The 23,728-nt window shown below is 39.9% G+C and overlaps 1 protein-coding gene across 1 annotated transcript in view; it reads right to left on the minus strand.

Annotated features, from left to right (window-relative positions):
* DKK2 (dickkopf WNT signaling pathway inhibitor 2) overlaps positions 1–22,450 on the minus strand; it is a 42,057-nt gene extending 19,607 nt beyond the window's left edge. Inside the window, exon 1 of the mRNA XM_030492895.2 lies at positions 21,170–22,450. Within this exon, the coding sequence (XP_030348755.1) occupies positions 21,170–21,427 (258 nt within the window). The 5' untranslated portion in view covers positions 21,428–22,450. The remainder of the gene's footprint in view (positions 1–21,169) is intronic.
* Positions 22,451–23,728: the final 1,278 nt, after the last annotated feature.

Genomic DNA, 23,728 nt, shown 5'->3' on the forward strand with positions numbered 1-23,728 from the left:
GAAGTGATAAGAAGCAGATATGGGTACCATTTAGAGACTGGTCTGCATCTCCGTAACCAGGACTGGTTACTACTGCAAGCCAGGCTATCACGAGTTCTATACGAATGCTACCATGTTCAAGATTTCAAAGGAGGGAGACAAAGCTTTGCAAAGTATTACTATAACAATGTTATATATGCTTATATTTTTCTCTGCTGAGAGGCAGCAGAGAAACCTTGGTTAGAGACAAGACCTGCATTGTTCTAAGCTAAGTAGAAATAGGAATTCCAATGTAAATGCCAGAAGGGTTCAAATCTAGCTCTGTAGCGGATTTACAAAGAGCTGAATGAGGTCCAAAGTCTTTTAGGATATGTCAACAAATCAAATTGAAAACGCAGCTATTCCAACAAGGGATCTGTATGTACTTACATATTGCATATTGGTATACCTGCCATGTAAGAACTGGGTTTAGTTAACGTACTTAGGAAACTCTTCATTTAAATTTTATTTGCTTCTCCCTTTTGAAAACCGCTTACTATTTTCTTTTTTTCTTTTATGGGCCACCAAATTACATGTGACCAAATGTACCTATTTAGGAAAATGGGTTCCATTAGTGTGTAATCTTATACTTGCATTGTTTTCTTCTGAAGGAAAATAATGGAGAACAGGTGGTGATACTTAGCATCAGGCTCCTGTTTCTAGAATTACAATCTACTGGGAGCCACCAGCAATCTCTGAAAGCTGTCATAAGTGCTCAGGAACTAGTATGATCCAGAGCACACTCAATACATTAAAGCATCTTTTTGAAATTTTAAGTGGGTGTGACAGGAGAAAACTGGCTGAATGGCGCAGGGATTCTAACGTGTCCCTGCAAAGGGTCATGATTTCCTTCTGCATCCCACAATAAATAACTCAAGCTGGGCTCCATTTCCACAGCAGAAATTAGACATTTAAAAAATTCAAATAGGTACCATATGCACTATAAACCTTTCTGGTTTAGCGTTCAAATGCAGCCGCATTCTCGTTGTTGGAAAATATGGGATTTAAATTCTCCTAGAAGAACTTTAAAAAGCTGTTCCTTTACACTTATTTATTCTTTTCTCAGTGCTGCAAAAGACAGCAGTGTCAATAAATATCTCCCTGATGTAGTTTGAAAACCTACTGATGTCATGCGCACAAATAGTTTTACCTAGTGAGTAAACCCAGTCACGATACCCTGTATCAAATGGATATTTCTTTGTTTTGTCACTTCCATCCTTACCTTACCAAGTAGGAAGTTGTTTAGAAAGAGTTCTATGTAACTAGCAACTGTGTTTCCCCATGCATTCTCATGATGAATGCGAGGCAGAAACAACACTAGCCAACAGATCTGTACAAGCAAACAAGCTTTATAGCCATGTTTTAAAATTTGGCTCTGAAGCTGAGAACTTTGACAAAGACAACACATATTTGCATGGCAATTTCAACTGACATACAATTTTCCAAAACCGGACAGGGAAAGTTGGCTGATATCCCTAACTACTGTTCTGTGTCAGATACACCAAGATACATACATGAGGAAATAGATAATGCAGGTTTGTTTTGTGGCATTGCAGTTTGGGAAAAATGCAAATTAAAAATAGTTAAAGTTATTTGCAGGGACAGATTTTCTGTTGGTGGAAATTGGCGGTCTCCCACCAATTTCCACAGGAATATGTCAAATTGCACCACGTAGTTGGATTATACTTTACATTCCAGATTTCTTGCATATCTATGCAAGATCAATGTTACATTTATTATTACTGTGTATACTTCTTTTGGGAGACCTTAGTCAAAGTCAAAGCAGTCCTTGTAATTTAAAATCAGTTGACACTAGGCTAACTTCAACAGGTTTTGGGGCAGAGTACATATATTCTGGCCACCTTCAGTCTCACCTGTGTTAGCTTTCCTCTAAAATAGGAGGCAGTGTGATGAGCTGCAATTCTATAGAAATCACATTCTTATTCAACAGCGCTCAGGAAATTCTTTTACTGCTTCTGGTTTTCCTCAAAGTCCTAATGCAGAGAGAATGTCCTGTTCTCCAACAAGCCCTGTGTAAGTGTGTCTTCACTTGAAAATAGCCCTGTGACTACAACAGGAGAAAATTAAAAGGTACCTATTGTTTTAAAGATACTACAGAAAGAAATACACCTTACAGAAGCAATACAAGCCCAGCCCACAAAACTGGGAGAGATGGCAAAAGACAAGTGTTAGGGGAAAAGGGAAGGCAAATACTTTTTCTTCTTGGCATTGTGCAAACAACAGTTTTTCTCTTTAAACTTCATTTTCCAAGGTGAAAAATGCAACTGTAACATTTTGAGGTTTTTTTAACTTAAGAAACACTAGTTTTGCTCTACAAAACCTCAGTCTTAATCAGTCTTCCCATCTGAAATTAGGTTGCTGAAATAAGGGATTATGCTAAATTGTCCCATCAGATCCACCTAGCATCAGCTGGTTTCTCAATTTCCTTAATACAATAAATATTTCCCCCCATTTATCACTCCTGTTAACCTGGATCCAGCTAAATAATTGAAATCTCTCTAGTGTATGCATCACCAGCAAAATTCTTGACCAAAAGACAATCTCAGAATTATTATTACTGGTGATGAGCAAACCAGAAAAAGTGCACAGCCTGATCCCAGGAAAGATTTAATCTCCAGATAAAATCATCCTCATCTTGTTTGTAAACTGACTAAATTTAAACATTGGAGAACAATACAAATGAAAGTGCATTTTGACATTTTTAAAGAAACCTGTTTCAGAATACTTTTATTTTACTTCCAAACTTTAAACTTATCTTCAGAAACTATTTAGAAAAGGAAATTTGCTATGCTTTGACCAGAGAATAACACTGAATAATGAAATCTAGAATCGTGAATATTTTAGTTCTGAAAATACCTAATATGTAGAAGTGTGTTGGGTGGTTGGGTTTTTTTCCCCCAACAAGAACTGAAGGTTTGTGTCCTTATCAAAATTTCTCAAGAAAAAGTTCTTTTACAACATTTTTGCTTTTCCTGGTACTAGAGATTGCAAAAGCAATTCTAATAATATCAGAGTATTAGTAAAAACCAGAAAATATCTTATAACCTTCCTGCTTAATCCACATATCATAAATAGACTTAGTATGTATGCATATACATGCAGATATTATATGTCAGATATAATGTGAAACATAATGTACAGGTCCAAATTAGGATATGCTATTACAATGGGAAATCCAGAAACATTCTCCTTACTATACCATCCCTAAAATTATGTCCTTGGATAAAATTCTCAAAGGGTTTTAAAGGTAGGAATGCTTTAGTTGCCTTCTGAAAATCTTTTTCCACAGCCTAACTCATCACGTGCCAAGTCGATTGCAGCACAAATTCACCTTAACCTGGAGCACAAAGATTGGATTTAGCTGTCATGAATACCACAAACTTACAAGTAGTGTATTGCTGAAATTTCCTTTCAACTCAGAGGGCTTGCACAGGTGGAAAAAAAAAATCAGTGCAATTCAGGGAGAATGAGGTTTTCCAAGTTTTAATAGCTCACAGTGATTTCTCTTTATGGAGAAAGAACCATGGATTTCAAATTCATATGGATGCTTGAAGAGACAGCAGGGTTATAACACTGCATTTTATAACTGCCCATTAAATCCCTACACCACTTTTCTTCATCCTCAATAAATTCTACTACTACTACTAAAGGTAGCTCCATGGTAAAGCAAATTCTTTTCCTCGTGAAAGGAGAATATAAAGGCAATAATGATGAATTTAGCCAAGGAACAACAGTGTTAGAACAAAAGATAAACAGGGAACTGAATGCATGATTTTCCCAAAAGTCTCATTTTCATTGCCTTCCGGACAGAACAGTTTTACTACCTTTCTTCAAAGAACAGAAATCTTTATTTTCAAAAGGATGTGTTACCAGATGAATCTGTCCTGAATTGTATCATTCTGAACTAGTTGATAGATGGTAGATATACATGAATTGTATATAATTCATGAGGGATAGTGTTCATGGTACTGTGATTTCAACAGTTCGCTGATAAAAAAAACTGTTTACTTTTTGCCCAGATTGTACTTCTCCATAAGCAGAACATTAGTATCTTGTGGCAACACACTTTACAGACAAACTGCTTTGCCCTACATTTGACACAGTTGTTCGCCCTTCTCAGTTTGTAAAATCTGGATCCAATTTTCAAAGAAAAGGTCACTTTGCTGAACATTTATTTTCCTGTGGAATTACTTTACCAATGTTTGGTGAATAGGCTCTTTTCATCCTTGGAGGTTATTTATTTAGATTTTTATTCTCTTCAAAATGTTGGTGGAAAACATTTGTTTGCTGGAGGGGCACCACGTGCTTCTGATCTGAAAACTGACTGACTTCTACTGCCTAAAAAGCAGGTCAGCAAGCAGAAATACAGACAGGAGGTTAAATGATCATTAGGTATGTAAATGAACTGGGAATTACAACCCCAGTTTCAAATGTTTGTCAGGTGAATTGAGTTCCAATCTAATTCAGAGTCCTGGGAACTTAGATTTCTGTACACTCAAGAGTTTACTAAACTGAACAATATAATATCACAGAGAGAATGGCAAGCACTAAGAGCACTTGCTAAGTTCTGATGTTTCCACGAATTCTGGAACCAGAATATTTTGTCAAAAATTGGATTTCCAAAAGTAGAAAATACGTTAGGTATGCATCTTTTAAAAACAAATATTTCCAAGGCAAATTTAGAAAAAAAAATTGTTTAAAGGAATATTGATTTAAACAGTATCATTTTCAACCTGTGTACTTCCTATTAAACTTTATGACATTTAACACCATTCATTAATTCTCTGAAAATACTTCCTATTGTGTAAATGTTTGGATTGGTCATCTATGTTATCATCTTCCAAATGTTTTGAATTCCTTAAAATACCATATATTTGTTTCAGCGAAAAGCATTTTTACATTACAGGGAACTTCAGATGGCGTACAATGGCAAGTTTTTGGAATCACTATATATATAGTGATTCCAAATAGATATATATTTGATAGATATAAAACTTTAGTATAATTAATGACTGAGCCAACCAAACATTATGCTTAAAATGACAGGCTTTCACTTAGGGGTGAATCAAGTGGTCCTTTTATGCTTTTGAAAGAAATGGTCATCTGCTGAATACAGGTCTTGATGCAAGTTTCACTGCATTCAGTTTAATTTACACTCTCATAACAGTGAACCATTTTGGGAAGGTAATTACACTCTGTGCCTTCAAACCGTTTGAATGACTCAGTTTAACTTCTGCACCTTTAAAAATAATAATACAATCCTTTGAAGGTAATACAACATGGAAATTAAAGTATTTCTTTTTGCCTATATAGGAAGTCTGCTGAATCATAAGAAAAGACTTAGACAGGCCTGGATAGATGTGTTTGGGAAAAGGAGAGGCAAGATTCATAAAACCCAAAATCTGTATTGGTCTCACCAGTGCATTTCTATCAGCAACAGCAATACTGTGGCATCAAGATGCAAGTAGCAAACCAACGTTTTTATCACGACATCATGCAGACCTGTATTGGCTTCAGTGGCTGATAGTGCACAGGCTAGAAAAGACTTGGGAACTTCTGCAATCATGAGCCCATCAACGGAGAATATACATTATTTTTAATTAACTGTCTATTACCAACTCTATTTTTTTCGTGAATGTTTGTGCAGTGTTGGTCCATGCACTCTAATTTTATAATTATTTAACAATTCTTTGCTTTACCATCTTAAAAAGGCATAATACCACTGTCTTGAGAGGAGAACAAGAGGGAAGAATTTGGAGTTTTTAATTAAATTTTGAAAGTGCTGAAATGAGAACAGACACAGACAACGTAGTGGAGCTGTGACTCAGGCTTTCTCCAAACATCTAGTTAAGTGGGCTGATTTTCAAAAGTGACAAGCACCCAGTGCCTTCCAGCTACGACCTGTAAGTATTGCTGGAAGCTCAATTTGAAAAATCAGACTACTTACCTAAACTGCAAAAAGGGCCTGACAACCCTACATTAGTCTGGAAAAAAATAAAACCAACCAACCAAGCAATTGTGGCCCTTGTAAATACTATATCACATGCCTATTACAAGTGGTGTGCTCAGGTAACCAATCTTCTATATGTACAAAACCAGGGAATGAGAAATACACACCATTAGCAGGGATTTTTTTCCCGGCAAAAATGGTGTCAAAATGAGAGATTTTAACAAGCAGTCAAGTTCAGGGTTCTTCAGAGTAGCAAGTTCCTTTCCACTTTTGCTTTAAAGAAGGGGGCAGACTGAACTTGGAGAGATCTACCAAAAATCATGTACTGCATTAGCCATAAATGTGACAAGACTCATCGCGCCAATTAACTTGCACAAGATGTCACATCTTGCTTTCAAGTACAGTAGAGAGGCAGCAACTCTGCCAAGCTCTTTGCTGAAACCTGGGTGGTTGGACTCCAGGTTTGAATGCCAAAGTATTTTAAATGTGTGTTTTGGAGCTTGCAGGTGGAAGAGGTGATCAAAGGAGACTTAATTTTTTTTTAATACTATCAATATTCATTAAGTTAGAACTGGTAACCAGAGATTGCAGCCAAGGGGAGCAGAAAGGGGAACACAATATTTTTTAGACTGTGCAAATTCCTTCTCCTGCCTAATGTGAAGGGATATTGGCTGAAAGCAGAGAAAAGACTCCACAGCCCCCCACCTCTCCCCAGCAGTATAACACAATAACTTCTGCTTAGGCTCCCTAAAACCTCTGCTTAAACAGACTTGAAAGATAAAGTAGGAGATTCTTGGTTTGTTGACTGTAATCCTGAGTTGCTCTTTGTCTTCAGCTGTCTGTATCTGTGGGTAGATGGAGCCAACCAACCCTATATTTTCCTGGTGTAAGAGTATTTTCCATCAAAACTGTAGCAATTATAGAAACAACAGACTTTTCAAAGAGCTGTAAGGTTGTGCTAACAGCAGAAGTGATAAATATAATTTGCACTAGTAAAGTGTTCCATTAATGCATCAGTGAAATGTATAAATATAGAGTATATTTAAGGAAGAAAATCTCACTTTTGTCTTCCCAACTTGGGTATTTTCATTAGCTTAGAATATACTTCACCAAGAGGCAGGAGGAAGTATTGGCTGCTTGTGCCATGAGTTCATGAGGAAGTGACTGTCACTTACTCTGCTGTCAAGCCCAAGTTTGCTGACCCTGCCTATAGTGAACTCTGCCCTTCAAAGATAACTGTGCATACAGAATGGCTAAGAGGTCTAAGATAAAATAAGGTGAATTCTGAAGGTAAATTTAAATCAGTTCACTGAGTTATATAATGTTTACCATAGAAGCTCATTATGAAATTACAGGATGCATTTATGACGTTTCTATAAAGCATGAAGATACTCAGCCTGATGAATAACTATAATTTGGGAGGGAAGAATTTAAGAGCAAAAAAAAGCTTGAGGAAGTAACAAATGAAAGCAAAAAGATGACTCGAAACCAAAACCCTTCATTATAAGTGATGAATGACATGAAAATCTAACCCTTTTTTGAAGTATTTACTTCTCTGACTAAATGGTAGCAAAATTCTTTGAAAACTCTCCCCTGACTTGTGCGTGCTAAATACTTTGCAAATCCGTCCTCAGCCTCTTCGTCTATTTCTTCGTTTTTCCATTTCCTTTTCATTATAAGTCATGTTTTCCACTTGTCGCAGCAACTGCTTTGGAATATTTAACATTTTGTCTAGAAGTCTCTCTGGAAAACAAACCCACACTGAAGTTCGTGGGAATATTCGCACTAATGTGCATGGATATTGGAGAGGATATGAAATCGCCTACTGTCATAGACCCACAGATTGAGTCCAGCAAAAAATCTGCCTGACTAATATTTATATATGCTCATCCTGAGGTAAACAAGACAACACGAATGCTTACATTGAACCACATATGCTTAAGTTTCCTGATAAATTGAGGTAACAAGCTGGGTTATTTATGATACTGATATGTTAATATTGATTTATATTGATAAAAAAATATTTATAAACTACTTAAGTACATAAAAGTTGCCATAATGTATCAAAGGGGTTAGCATCTTGCTACTTGCAAATACTCCAAGGAGTAAGAACATGGGCAAGTACAGAAGGATTTCTCCCAGATACATTCTTCCAGCTTCAACCAACAGCAGCTTAGAGCCATCTGAAGCTGCAAGTTTTACCACTGTGTTTAGTACCTATCACTGCAATCTCTTGTCTCTGTGTCTGCCTCATCTCCACTTGAGCAGTTCCATATGGCTCTCACAGCATCATGTGGCAATGAGCTATACAACGTGAAAAACTAGTTCCTGGCTGCCTGGTAATTTCACACTGTCTTGGTCTTCTTCTAGGGCAAATACTGAGTGATTGCTCCCCACTCACCTTTTCCAACCTCTCCAGTATTTTATGTATCTCTGTCCTGTTCTCCCACGGACATCCCTTTTCCAAATTGAGACATTGTGTCCTATGTAATTTCTTCTGTGTTAAAGGAGTTTTGCTACTCAGATCATCCCTGCTGCCCTCCCCTGTCTAACCCTGACTGCTTCTATACCCTTTTAACAGTTATTCAACAACATGAATTCAGAAGTAGTGTAAAAATGCCCTCTGATTTGTTCTCAGTTCCTGATGTTCCTCTTGGCTTTTTTTTTTTTTTTAAATTATTATTTATTTTTCTCTGCTGCTTCACCATTAACTGACAGCTAAAGCGATCCTAATTTAGAAGCTGTCACTGTATGTGCCTAGCAGCCATCACATTGTGCCATGTACATTGCTTTATACCTCTAGAAATGGAATTTTACCCATAGGTTTTATTTCTCAGGTGCTCAGTATACTGACATTTACTGCGACTTTGTGGTCTGTTTAAGTCCTTACTGTTCTGAATACATTTCATTAAAAACTTTTGCGCCTCATTAATCTCTCATTTTCCAGACAATTTACCAGTAAGTTGAACAGCATCAGTCTCTACAAGGTTTGTGTGAAACTTTGCTTATAGCTTCCCTGCATTGTGAAAGCTGGCTGTTTTGTCCTGCTTATTTTTTCCTGGCTATTGTTCAGTTACCAGTTGTTCTATTTCTTTAACATCTTTACACTTGAGCTATAGCTCTCTTCACACAAGTACTTGAAGAGCAGTGGTAAATTACCTGCCAAAAATGTTGTTTGATTTTGATCTTGTCATTAGCCTGGCAAGTGAGTGCTGTTTTGAAACATTAACCTTAATATTACCTTAACATATACAATTAAGGCTACATATTAAGAGAGTGTTTTGTGAGGTAGGCTGGAAGGAGGAGGGAAGCCTCAGCCTCACACATGTTATGAGGACAGCAGAGCGTTTGAGGTTTTTTGTTCTGGAAAATATTCAGGTGAAACATACTGTGAAAAAAAACTTTAGAAGAAGCAAATGTTCACAAAATGTCTTCTAGTAGCTACTGTTTGAACTAATTTCCTGCCAATAGGGTCATTTAGGACAGAAGGGGATCAAAAGTAAAAGCAGCATGATATTTAACTATCCAGTGGTCAAAGCATACAAGCACAAAGACTTCCAGTGACGTCAATGGCACCAGGAGCAGCCAAGCTCCCCATCCTGCAGTAACACAGCCATGTGTTGTACCACTGACAGTGCATGAACCGTGTTCATGGCTGGTCTTGTCTGCTCACGCTATTTCAGCAACATGGCTCACTGAAATTCATTCCCTGACACCTAAGCAGTCCTTCAAGCCCTTCAGCTGGCAACTGACAGAACTGATCTGCCCTTCTGCCAAGAGGTAAAATTGAAATGTAAAGTGCTACATCACAAAAGTCTTGTATTTAGAAAAAAAAAAAAAAAAAAAAACCCAAACCCAAAAACAACCCAAAAACATCAACCCCCCAAAACCCCAAACAAAAACCCCACACAAACTCTACAACATGAGACCTGAATGCTGACCAACAGCCAGAAGCAGCACTGGAGGTCAAACCAGGGAAAGAGAGGAAAAAAAAAATCCAGAAACAAAGTGCCGGTCTCTGTTGTGCAATCTGTTTTCACAGAATCCGCTAAATCAGTGAATTCCACTGCAGCTTTTGCTCCTATCGCTGCTATAGCCATAGTATCTGCGAAATGATTTAGACACATCTCTGGAGAACAGCATGGGTCCAGTGCTTCCAAAGGGCCAAAGTCAATACGTTCATGTGTCAGATACTTGTGCCAGGGTAGTTGTCCCAGCTGCACAACACATGATGTGTCAACTACTTTACATAGGGTGGGTCAGGAAGAGGCTCATTAAAGAGAAACACTACAGCTCTGCTTGCAACATCTCTGCATCCTTGTCCAGCTTTACACCAAAAAAAAATGACACTGCTTCAAGAAAAGTGTTACTTTAGATGGAGTTCGAAACCCATACAGAAGTGCCAAAGGAACTGTGTACATTAGACACAGATCCATCACCAATGTTTCCTGTCATTATTTCATTGTTGAGGGAACTACGTAAATTATTCCGATTTAACTTTCCCTGTAATAATAATTAATTCAAATTATTTTGATGACCGAATTCAGACTTTCTTACATTGGTGACAAAAGACAAGATTGCTCCTTGTCCCTAAAACATGCTTTGCAGTGAGAGAATCTCAGCTGGATTATTTCCTCCAAGCTGAATTTCTCTCCTTCATGGAAAAGGCCACAATCCCACTCTCTAAAGGCATGCAGAATCTATTTCCCACTGAAAACATTCAAGGAGTTAGGTACATAAACACCCTTCAAATTCATCCTATCTATAAACAGGGCCTAACCTTTGAGATGGCTTCCTGTGCAGAAGCATGCAGCACCTCTCAGATAAAACAAGAAATGAGACAGTACATTTTGCAGAGCAAGGAGCTGAAATGTGGCACTTCTGGGCAGCATGAATTTATGCCTGTGGCCACATTTTTTTTGTGCATCTGCTGGGAAACAGTGCTGGAGAGGAGCAAGCTGCATGACTTCTTTGGGCACTGAATTGTCACCACCATTATGAAAGTTCCCCTCAGTGCACCTGAAAGCTGTTCCTGAACAAGTGAAGGTATCATCACATGGCTGTTATAGATGATAACATGTTTTTTCTCGTTTTCCCCATCCTTGACCCTTTCTTTAGGGCCTTTAGCTGTAAAACAGGCTTTAGTCCCACGAAATTCAAGAGTGACAGCTGCACCCCAGACCTGGAACTCATACACCATTGTACAACATATGTACTGGCTTCTACGTATATAAAATCTTTAAAACAGAGTTAAGACAATGCTATCCTACTTTTTGTTTGTTTGTTCGTTCTAATTGGAGGGAGATTTTGTGGGTAACTCACTGAGACAAGAGCCTGAAAGTGGATACCCTTTCCAGTGTTAAATGGTATCTTGGCTACCCGGGCCTGTCTGTGGTACATGTCTGTTCAGAAGAATGAAAGATTTTCACAGTGCTAATCCCTCTTACACACACAGTCTGCAGCCCATTTGCAATTCTTTTTTGGCTTTACTTTTAACAGGGCCTAAAAACATATTTTTCCTTAAAATGACAATATTCTTTTCTGCCCTCTTTGTTTGTGGGGTTTGTGCACTCATAAACAGTTTGAGTTCCTGTCACACCTGCGGTGCACATGTATGCCTGTAATAAAGAGTCTCTTATCTATCCTTCACTGATAACTTTAGAGGACAGTGTTTAAGAAACGGCAACATCCTTGCAGCTGTGATGAATAAACCCAAACGCAACTCCCAAACCTACAGCAGTGACAGTAAGGCCAGTGTGCCTGGGAAGGAGGGAACCTAACCCATGAGACTCATTAGAAATCTGCTTTCCAACTGAGGGAAGTGTCTGAAGAGCATCTCCAGTTTTGCTGCATGGTATTTAAACCGTCCCTAGTCTGAATTCATTGAAGTGCATCAATAACAGACATTGCATTTCAAATGAACATCATCTGCCTATCAGTCATTTCCATGCATAAGTCTTTAAAAGTTTTACAAATGTTTTTTAATAAAGCTATCCAAAATCCCTGTCAAGCACAGGGCCAAATATGTGCTGCCCAGCTTGGTAAATCAGGAAAGCAAGCAGGAAAAAGCTAAACATTAAACTTCAACCTTCAAACTTATTCTTCCAACCACCTGATAACCACCCCCCTTCAGTGCTCCAGTTAGTTGTTTGTTCTACACTTGAACTGAAATATAAGGATAAAATAGCTCCTGCATTTTTAATAATAATAATGCTGCATTTTAATTTTCTATTTATTTCTGTCTACCACTGTTGTTTAGATAATAGTTAAACCAAGATTTTCACATTTGTATAAACAAACACATGGACTCGGAAAGCCTGAGTTGCTACCACTGAAATCCTTAGAAAATTTTGCACTATCTAGCACATTTTATATATTTGTGCAATACCAAAACTCAGAATCTCCTATTTCCCACATATAAAAGATGCATCTTCTTTTCCATTCTAGTCACTTCCCTAGAGAACTGAAGGGACAGAGCCTTCCTTACCCTCTCTGTTGGTCCTGAAGTTGGAGCGGAGAGGCTGAGTAGAAGGCAAGCAGACCTGCAACTCCCTTCCAGCTGGCAAATCCTGCTCAAAGACACGAGGAAGCAGCCTGTACCATCCCAACATTTTGCTTCATCCTTCCTTGACCTTTCTGGTCTCTGTGTTACTTATTTGGAAAATCATGCCAAAAATGCTTCCCAATTAATATAATCTGAGCTATGCTGCTACTCAAAAACAACTTGCTCAGAAAATGTCCCCCCAGAGGCTTGTTTACACAGCAGGGAGTGGATTAGCATGCATTAGACTGCAGTGTTGTGACTTCTCTTTTTGGCTGCCTCGTGCTGGTTATACTCTGCTCTCACTGATGTCACTTGCTGGGCTGCAACACTGAGGTCTCTGTGGAAGGAAAACCCTAAGTTTGCCTAACCACAGGACATTTTGAGATCAGCAAGACTTTCCCAGCCTCTTTCAGCTTAAGCACTGGTACAAAGTCTGAGAGATATTTCCCTCCACAGAAAAAACCTTAATCTTCTGGTTAGTCAACACCACACACTACAATCTGATACATAATAAATTGTCATGAAGCTATAGTAGAAGCATTCACTTGATCACTTATACTTTTAGCAATAAAAAACAATTGAGACTGAAGTTCAGTTGCAATCTGTTGCAGCTGCAGTGGCAAGGACCCTCTCAGAAAGTAATTTCCAGAGGATTCTTCTTGCTAAAAAGCCATTTCCTTGGCAAGGGGCGGGATGTCTGGAAGATAGCAACAGGGACAAAACCAAGTGCAGAGGTTTACAAGAATTCCTGAAGAGCAATTTAAAAACCCTGTATTTATTCAAACAATTACAAAAACATTTTATGCAGCTAAGCAGTTTAGCCCCTCCACCAAAATATAAAGTAGACTTTTAAGCCTAACTTTTGATGCGCAGTTTTCTTCCCCTAAGACAATACATGAAGCAGCATCAACCCCCTTGTAGCTCTATGTCATACTGGACAGACCATTTTCTCCTTTTAAACCCATGCTCTATAACAGAGCTTTGAACAGAGACCATATAAGCCAAACCACCTTTGTGTTATACTCCACATGAACTCTGCAGTAAGAAAACTGGGGAAAGCACTCAGGTACACCAGCAAATCAGATGAAAGAGCAGGTGGCAGGTGGAGTTTTCCTTAGAACTTGCAGCATTGGGAAGCCCAAAATCTATTTTCAGTAGCGACTTCAGAAAACAACCTAAGCTATTTGAGATGGGAACCAAACACAGTTAAATGCTGGACGTAGATTTCTATGGCTTCTTTTGAGATGACATGAATACTTGACGTTGGCCATCCAGAGTACTGTAGCTGTACTTCATGAAACATTAGAGTTTTGCTGACAAAAAAAAGAATATTAAAAAAAAAAAATACTACAAGGAGGGGAGGAAGTCATATGAAAGCAAAAAGGTTAAATACAAGATGGTAGCACATCTGTCACTACTTTTTTTTTTTTTTTTGGACAGTGTAAATCTTTCTTATACTTCTGAAAATGAATGAAGTTAATGCCAACTAGATTAGCTAGGCTTAGCATTTTGCATTTCCGTTACTGGTTTTACATACAGTTCTCTCCCCCACTTCCAGAGACCTTTTTTTACAGCAAAGTGTCCAGCTTTAGGATCTTTGCAGGCTGTCAGGAAGAGGTGCACCATTTTCTGTAGGAACACACAGCAAAAGAAACAATTCTGGAAACTACCTGGCTCTGTGCAAGAGGAAAAATAACGGAACTTGTCCCCCATCAGATGCATTACTTTCTCCTATGTCGTTCTAGTTAAGAATGAGATTCCAAGAATACAAGTTTCCTGCTGCAACATAAACATACTCTGTTTGAAATTCCTTTTAAGAGATCTCCACCTCATGCACTTCAGACTTGCAGGGAAGAAATCACACTGACAGCAAATCACTGCTTCACTCAACGCAAGCTGCCAAAACACATAGAACTGAATCCTGTCCTTTCATTCACTGGACCGATAAATACGCTTTTAAAAGCATGCACAGCCTGGTTCACACTTACATGATGCACAGAGAATGAGGCAGAGGGCTTGCAGAGTGAAGCAACACCTCATTCCCGAGCATGTGCAGAACAGTCCACCTTCACATACTGCTAAAAATGCTAAGCCAGTGCCATTTGCACTACATATGTGCAACATACATGTCTCCAAGATTCATTGCTGTGCGTATGAAAATTCAATCATATCAAAGCTTAGCTTTAAGAAAGTCCCAAAGGGCTGAACCGTGTGCTTATGTGCTTTGTGGGGGGAAAAAAACCAACAATTCTTACTTACATTATTCCAGTCTTTCCTTTGGCTGCTAAATGAGTGAACTCCATGCTCCCACTGTGTATTTATACCTATTCGTTCTCATAACTCAATTTCTGTTTGTGTGAACACAAATATATAAATCATAGATGGATTTAAGGCCGATCCCAAGAAAGCTGTAACTACAATGAACAAAGCTCATTATTTTATTTGAGAACTGCTGTGCTTTGGTCATTTAGTATGGCCATGTGTATCCTTTTACGCCATCTCTCTCTCTCTAACGCTACTTTCTGTAGCTCATTCTGGAGCAAAGGATTCTGCAATGACCTTGGAAGTATCACAAATTCACCTATTTTCACATTTCATTGTAATGTGAAAATTGCTTTGTGTTCATGAGATTTTCCATTCAAATAAATCTGTCTTTCAATCACAAAGAGAAAAAAAGTGACAGTTTGGGAATGCACACAATCATTGCACATCTTATACTTGATCAAAAAGAAGAGATGAATGTGTTCTCTACTGAAAATAAAAACCTTCGCAGGTAAAAATTATTTTTACTAAAGTAACAAAACAAACCTTCTGATCTTGGCTTTCATATGGGCCTTTCATATCGATGGATATGAAGCTCATAGAAGCTGTTTTCAACCTAAAGGTACCTAGAACACAGCCTAGAACGCAGCAGTGAAAGATCAGGTTTTCCAAAGAATCATCCCCAATTCTCCAAAAAGATAAAAAAAGAAATACACTTGGAGTTTTACCGATGCAGGAAACGCAGAGAGGCAGCTTCTGGTTTTCTTCCCTATTTCTGTAGTGTCATCAACGTCTCAAATCTATCATAAACGCCTAAGGACTGCAGTGCCGACATCAACACGAACCTCTCCAGCACCATAGTGGGACATGGTGACAAGCCACATGCTAACGGTGAGCCAAGTGGGAGCTGCAGTCTGGGTCCAAGTCTGACTCATCGCACCCTGACTCTTGTCAGCCACAACCAGTGTGTACATGAGGGGATAGCATGAGCTTGGCAGGGACTTTGGCAAGTCCAAGAAGGAAGAGAAGGTCTCTGCTTTGAAGGTGTTCTCCAAATTAATATTTTTACATAAAACTTGTTTGAATACACTTTAAAAAATTCTCAGCTACACAAAACCTAAAGAGAAAAGCAATGCTCGAAAAACAAACAGGAGCAGGAGCTTCATGGAACTCCTCCTCTGCAGAGTTAAATCCCTTCTAAATGACATTTCCAGGGCGAGGCACTTGTAAGTACAACTGTAAAAGAACCAAAGGCTCAACTGACAAACCATGAGATATGAAGTGCTTGCAAGATACATCCGGTGTTGATATAATTAAAATCAAAATTAAACTTCTGCTATATTTGCAGCTGCAAAGCATCGGTTAATCAAACATAATGAGTTAATCAGACTCATTTTTTTCTGAGGGCAAAATGTAATCATGCTTCATCATCTTTTGTGTTGTCCTTGGACTCTGACAGACTTTCCAGACAGAAACAAATTCTTTGTAACTATTTGCACACCAAATAGGTCATCAAAGTCCTGGAAGATTTCTAGACATTGTTGCAACATAAATAGGAAATAGTTGTATTAAAACCCCTTTATAGGAGCTTTTTCTCTATATTAAGAAGTCAAATAACAACAAATTGAAGGGGACACCAAGGGTGACCTAGAAAAGAGATAATACTCTGCATCCCACTTTTGCAATCAAGAGACAAGCCACTCAGCTATTTAGCAAGACTGCTGCCAGTAAACCAATATGCCTCCCAGATTCCTAACAGCAAACAGCAAGAGCAAAGAATAAATTCTCTGGTGACCTCTGCAGATTTAGCAATTCTGTATTTATTTCTCTCTAAAAAAAAAAAAAAATGGCAGCTGTTGCTGGATATAATTTCTAGGTATTGTAATTAATTTATTTTTAATCCCATGTAGAAATAATTTGCACTGTCTTGTTTGCTAGCTATTCAAGATATTGTGGTTACATTTTTGGTGTCTTTGGTACATTTTATTGTAACATTCTCAGGGTACTGCAGTCAATTACTACATCTCACGCTGTTTTACTTGCTACAAAGCATCATCCAAGCATTCTCTAGCAAGTCCTTGTGGGTAACTACATCCTGTTCAAGAAATACATGCATGTCCATGCATCGATACATATGAGATCAGTGTCAATGTAGCCATTTGGATTAATGCCTTTTGGTTTGGTTTCTGTGGTCTCAAGCCTCTTAGTTCAAGCTGTCAAACAGTTTAAAAAAAAAAATAATTAAAAAACTTTGTTAAACCGAGCATATTTGGAATACAAAGGCTGATCTAATATCTGTCTATTGTGCCTCTGCAGTGTTGAAACTTGTCCCAGCTTTTCACACTTCTCTCCCTTTTCCAGACCCCATTATCTCCCATTCAGCCCCACAGTTGTGCCAGTCCCCTCTCTTGGCCATCCCAGTACCCTTCATTGCTGCTGCTTCTGTCTGTGTGGAAAGTGGGAGGGACAGTCCCAGCAGGAAGCACAAACCCAACTAGCTATGCAGCAGCAAAAGGAACAAGAGACACATCTTGCTGGGGAAAGAGCTGAACCAATGGCTTGTGGCCAGGACTTGGAAAGGGCAGAAGAAAGTGCCTATGGATTAAAGAAGGAAAATGGCTGGAAATAAAATTTGGTAGGTCTCAGCCTACTAGATCATTATAGGTGGTTGAGTGTGAAGGAGTGCAAATGCCAGCACTGCTGGAGGGGACTGTATCCCAGAGACAAGAAGTGAAAAAGACAGTGAAGTGAAATAACGAGTTTACAGAGCCATCATCCAGGAATCTCTGGAAAGGCTATGCCTTTCCATCCCAGCTACAATATGTGGGATTTTCCCTTTCAAGTTGCATTTCTATAGCTGAGCGAGAGTGCTCACATGGAGAGCTTGCCCTAACGCAGTGGAAGGTATAGCTAACATGCAGAAAAGTTAATCCACCATTGTTGCTAATCTGGCCTTTTTCATTTATGACTCTATTCGCTATATCATATTTATTTAGAGAGATGATACATGCAGAAGGATTTCCGAGAGAGGCTACAATACAGAGGTTTTAGCTGTTCCTAGAAACAGCTCTCTAAATCAAGTTTTGAAAGGAAATTAGTGCCAGACAGTATATAGTACTGACCACCCTAAGAAGTAACCTAGTCTAACATGCACTGTATTCTGAGCAATTTTTTCCCTTGTGCAAATGCTGTAGATACTTTCCAATTCTTTGTGAAATTCAGAAAACATTAACAGTTTGCAGAAAGGGGAACACGGGAGAGACAGCAAGGAACCGTGAAGACCGTGAAACCTCACCAATTTAGCATGTCAGTGCTTCTCATTCTCTGCTGATCCAAGGCAGTAAAGGGAATAAGAACAGAAAATAAATAATATTCCTCAGAAAGACATAAAACATAAGTCTTACTAAAATCCACATTTGCCCCACCAGTCCTTCCAGCAAGTCGTATCAGCTTGCTTTGCTCATGTGAGTATTTTCATTAATTTGAACTGGAACTTTGCCTGACAAAGGAGCACTGGATCTTTGCTTTCTGGGCAGAAGCACTGTAACTACCAGCTGAAAGACATCAACACTCTAGATAAGCCATGAACTATTGTATCTGTTGATTTATCGCTGATTAAAGACTCCCAAGTTGCTCCGAGTCCAGAGAATTAACATAATTGAAAAATGAATAGGTTTCTGGCTGATAGGCTTTTCATCAGTTTTGGTGAGAGTCCTCCAATTTCCACTATGTGTATCCGCAGAGGGTTGAACGCACAGCTCAGAGCTGTCACAACAGCAAAATTCTATCAATTTTCCTTTAAGTTGCATATCCTTGTCCTTACTAAAACTATTTCCTAACTGTAAAAAGGACACTCCACTCATCATTTAATGTTACCAAGACATAAAACGTAGCTCTACTTTTGACACCTTATAAATTCTACTCATGCAACAGGTTATTTTAGAAAGAAAAGCACAGGCCTGTTCTTTTAACAAACAGCATGCAGAACTTCAGTACAAAATCCCACAATCTAAACAAATCAAGCACTAACCTAACAAGAAGGTACTTGAAAAAAAAAAATTATGAAAATGTTATGTCTTAACTGGTTGAGATGTGTGACACCACTGTTAAAAATGTAGCAGCTTACCAACCTTGCAACTGGAAGTATCACCAAAGATAAAGCATTATCACAAAAGCTACTTTTTTATTTCTCTTCTCTCTTCTCTGTTTTCTTCTCTTTTCTCCCTTCCCTTCCATTCCTCCACTTCTGTTCCCTTTTCTTTGCTGTATTGCAATTCAGTGTTAATTTTGTTGCTTCAGGTAGATGGTGAAAAGTAGCACCTACAATTATTGGTAGCAAATCTGAATCATTTTCACGGACTACATCTGTGCAGGAGCTGGGGATGGAGTCTCAGGGAGAGGGTGAAATCAGCACCAACAGCCCTTAATGGGAAGTCAGGCTTTGCTCCCTTGGAGCCCAAATCACTGATTCTCCAGGGGTCTTTGCTTATGCTACAAACAGGACACCTTAACATGCACGCCATCCGTTCTACCTCTACAGATACTTACAGTGTTGTCTCTGACTTGTAGTGCACTTTGTGAGTTCTTGCCAGTAACGATAAGTCCCCAGCAAACTATCCAGGTTGGCGAGCAAGGGGCAAATCTTGCAAATGCAACTGGTGGACAGTGCAACTATTTCTGAGGAACTGGGTGACTTATAATCAATCATTCTCAACTTGTGTTGAATACACATTGCAGTGCTAAAGATGTTGTACATAGGGAAAGGTAGCAAGATTTTTCAAAAGACACAAATTATATATCATGTTTGGGACTGTACAGCACAGCCCCACAAGCACCCACATGGAAACTGATGAGACTGAAACAACGCTCAGTTGGAAAATAGGTCTTGTATATTGGCTTTTTATGAATATACAGAAAACAAAAGAAAGCACAAGGAGAACATATAAGAAAGTGTACCATGCTCCTGTATTTCCTCAAGGTGATTTAACATAGTAATTATGACAATGTGCACTACGAACGAGCACAGTACTTTAGTAATATGAAACTTCAGCACAGCATCTGTTACCAAACTTTGCTCAGAGGTAGGGAGACGTGACCAAATTCTGGGTAAATTATCACACAATTGAGCGGCTATGGAAAGAAAACTTGGAGGAGTTTAAAAACCAAATTTCTCACACAAAAAAAAACAAAACTACCACCACTGTTAGTACAACTGCACACAAAACCAGATGATAACATTCAATTATTAGGAAGCTGATGTGAAACACTTTCAGTGGATTACTTGAATTTGCAGCTTGTCCACTGCTTTAAGGAAAATGTAGGCAAGATACAGACCCTGCAGGCACTATTTTGCCCTTTTAGTGCTGAATGTTGGCAGCTCCCTTGCTGCTACACTGTTTGTTGCTTATGAAAAGCAGCTGTATTTAGAGGTACTAATAATACCCAGTAGTATAAAAAAAATTTAAAAAAATCTATATTTTCTGAAGAAACCTACCTCCTTCAACAGCACAATGCGCAACATTCCTACCATCCCCATTGAGACCTGACAGGGTAGTAGAGGACTGGTGGCTTAAAATACTGCTTTGTAGTTTACCACTACGATAGTTGAATGAAGATGATTTTCTACCAGACTTCCAAGTTTCCAAGCAGGGTAGAGAGGAAAGAAGACTGCATAAGCAAACCAGGGTCTTTTTTTCATAAAATTTCTTTCTTCCTTACACACTTTGTATTCAGGGCTATTACTCCCTACTTATCTCAGCTGGACATAACCAAATAAAACTTCCACAACCACTGGAACGTATTCTGGACAAGAAACCTAGAATTTATTTTCTGTCGTATTAAGCAAATGAATGTGCCATAAACTATTCCACTGGGACAGCATCTTTATTTGTACTCTTACCATGGAGCAAGATAACAGAGATCAACTTGCCAGGTGTGATTTTTAAAACCAAGTTTGTTTCACCGCAGTAAACACAGTTGTCACTTCATGCTCAAGCTTTCCCCAACTATTCAAATTCAACTAATTTAGTGTCTGAGAATTAACAAGAAATCTCTTCCTTTACTTCTAGCAACCCTTTGAAGAAGTCAAACAAAGAACTGCTGAAGATGGTAATTTTTTTAGATTACTCTTTCTTCCATCAATTATGAACCCTACAGAGAAGATGGAAAGGTTTAAAACCTTCCAACTCCCACTTGCACAGTTCTTAACACCAATTATGAGATGTTACTGTCCCAGACAACCCTGAATGGAGTAAATTAATTAATTAATTTAACACAGGAAAGCTTTGAAAACAATGTGAGGGAAGACTAGCAATTACTTGCATATAGCATGCAGACAGACAGACAGACACTCGAGCAATGAAGCGATGTCCTACCTCTCCTTGCCGGTGATAGTGCTTGGGAGGTTTTCCCATCTGCTCTAGGATTTTGCCCTTCTTACTGCTAGCCAGTATCAGTCCCTGGTGGATGCCTGCAGATCTGTTGGTTGCCTGAGTTGAAGCCTCCCCCATCAGGGTGGACTTGATGGAGTTCACCTTAGAGCTGGAGCTGTCTAGCTGGGAGCTCTCCACGATCAGGACCGCGGCTAGTAAGAGGAGACAGCAGGAGCACTTATTCCACATCAGCACGATCATCTCCCCTCCCCCCAAAAAGATTATCTTTTCTTTTCTTTTCTTTTTTTTAAGGCAAAGAAAGCAAAGCAGAGAAAAAAAAAAAGTTTTTTAAAATATCTCCCAAAGTTGTTAACAAAGCAATGGATTTCAATGCCACACACTCAAGCAACTGCTGTTCTCAGAGACACAGGAGAAAAATAATTAAAAAAGAATTCCCTAGAAAAAAAAACAACTGTCAAGTCTATAGTCACTGAGCAACTCTCTGATCTGTGAAGTGATGGTTTTTCCTCCAGGTCCTCGAGAAGTCCAGGCAGTTCTGTAGGAAGTGAGAGCAATAAGCCAGGAGGCAACTGCACCCAGGGCAGCTCCTCACCAGTGCAGGCACCAGCACGTTTGCTTGAGCTTCAGAGGAAGAGTGAGCAAGTTACTTCCCCCCACTCCTCCTCTCTTGCTGCACAAGCCAGCAGAGAGGAAACTCAAACCAGATCCAATCCAAGCAGCACCGGCAAAAGCTGAGCTTAGTTTTCTTTCGCTCTCTCTCCCCCCTCTTTACTTTTTATTCCCCTCCTCCTTTTTTCTGTCTTTTGCCTCAGCCTCCGCAGCCAGCAGGAGTGAAAGCGCCCGATCTCCTCCTCCTTCTCCAGCCCGGCCGGTGCGGTGCGAGGGATTCAGGGCACCGTGCGGCGGGGCTGGGGCAGACCGCCGCGCTGCTGCCCCTCGGCTGGGTACTCCGGCAGCCTCTCGCTGCCCCCTTGTTGTTACAGCTGCGAGCAGCGGGTGCTCCTTCCCCCTTCCCCGCCCCGAGAGGGGACACGCCGCACAGCCACTGTCACTCCTTCAATGTCCGTGTGTCCCCATGTCTCCTCAGTGTCCACGTCTCCGGATGCCGCTGTCCCCCTAGCCTGGTGGGTACCCTTCTTTCCGGCCGGGGTGTGCCCGGGGCCAATGGCCACGCACAGCCGCGGACACGCGTGCCGCGCTCTCGGCTGCACCTCTCTGCAGCCCCGCTGTCCGGCCCCGAGGTGCAGGTTAAGGCTCGCCGGACAGGATGGGTGCCGGCTTCCCGCACGCGGTCCCCAGATGGCCCTGCCAAACTGAAGCATGTGTTGGAGTGCCCCAGCTCCCCGAAACGCTCAGAAGCACATCTGTCCTGCGGAGCTGTGAAAGCACGGGGTCTGGCACAAGAGCACTGCCAAATCTTGCAGCCGAGCCTGCAAAGCCCACTGCCCAGGTAAAAGGCATGTCCAGCCACTAACGCAGCACTGCAGGGTTCTTAAAGGTGACACTTCTCGGTGCCACGGTGCCACTAGCAACCCCAGAGAACTATTTTGTTCACTATTTTGTATTTACTGTCTCAATTTCCGTGGCATGAGCACGCATCTGATTGCTGTGAAGCACTCAGGTGTTACTAACTAACCCACACGCTCAGAGGCACTTGCATCTCCCTGCCGGAGCACCAGAACACTGTGTTTCAGAAGAAGGAAGGTAAACAGGGACACAGCGGGGTAAAATTAGCAGAATGGGAGTAAATCCAGCTCTTAGAATTTCCCTGTGGCCCACAAAAGATTTAGTGAAGAGAACATCACCATGGGGCACTTGTGTACTGCAGCGGAGCAGCTACAAGCCCTTGTCTTTCCCCTGGACATGTGGTGGAGGGAACAAAAGATGATGAGAGGAGCAGCCCTCTTGCTGTCCCGTATGTTCATATATGAACATTATCTTGCCTGGGAACAGTACGGAGAATTTTCATGTTTTCCCCCTCCCCTGCGGGATCCCTCCTCTAAGCTATCAGAACCTTCCAGTTACTCTGCGCCTCTTTACATAGCAGAAGAGGTGAAGAAGAAAATGAGCACCTGAAATTTCATTTCTTTTAACTTAACAGCTGTACAAAAGGAAGTTGCTAAAGCAAGAAATACCAGGGAGGAGCCGGGCACTCTTTTGTCCAACAGTGAGCACCAGTCCCCCCCCAGGGCCTTAGTAGTTCTCTGCAGGGAAGACTCCATGGATCACACCACCTTAGGTAAGTTTTTTACATGTTGTCTATTGACGTGTGACCGCTAGCAATGTGTCCTAATGTCAGGGCTTGTATTGTATTACACAGAGCATCTTGTAAGCAGTAGATTAATTTACACATTTCTCCACAGCTCTAACCTCAGAATTGTTTGGGAGGATTTAACCCCATCTCATGGGGATTTTTTTTTTTTTTTTTTTTTGTAATGTTATCTGATCATGTCTTATGTTAGGGGATTACTACTGAATTATATGGGGTTTTTAAGTAGCAACTGAAATGACACCTCAGCCCGCAAGACTGGATTTTAAACT

This window comes from Strigops habroptila, chromosome 7 (genome assembly GCF_004027225.2).
Source record: "Strigops habroptila isolate Jane chromosome 7, bStrHab1.2.pri, whole genome shotgun sequence".
NCBI classification, from domain to species: domain Eukaryota; kingdom Metazoa; phylum Chordata; class Aves; order Psittaciformes; family Psittacidae; genus Strigops; species Strigops habroptila.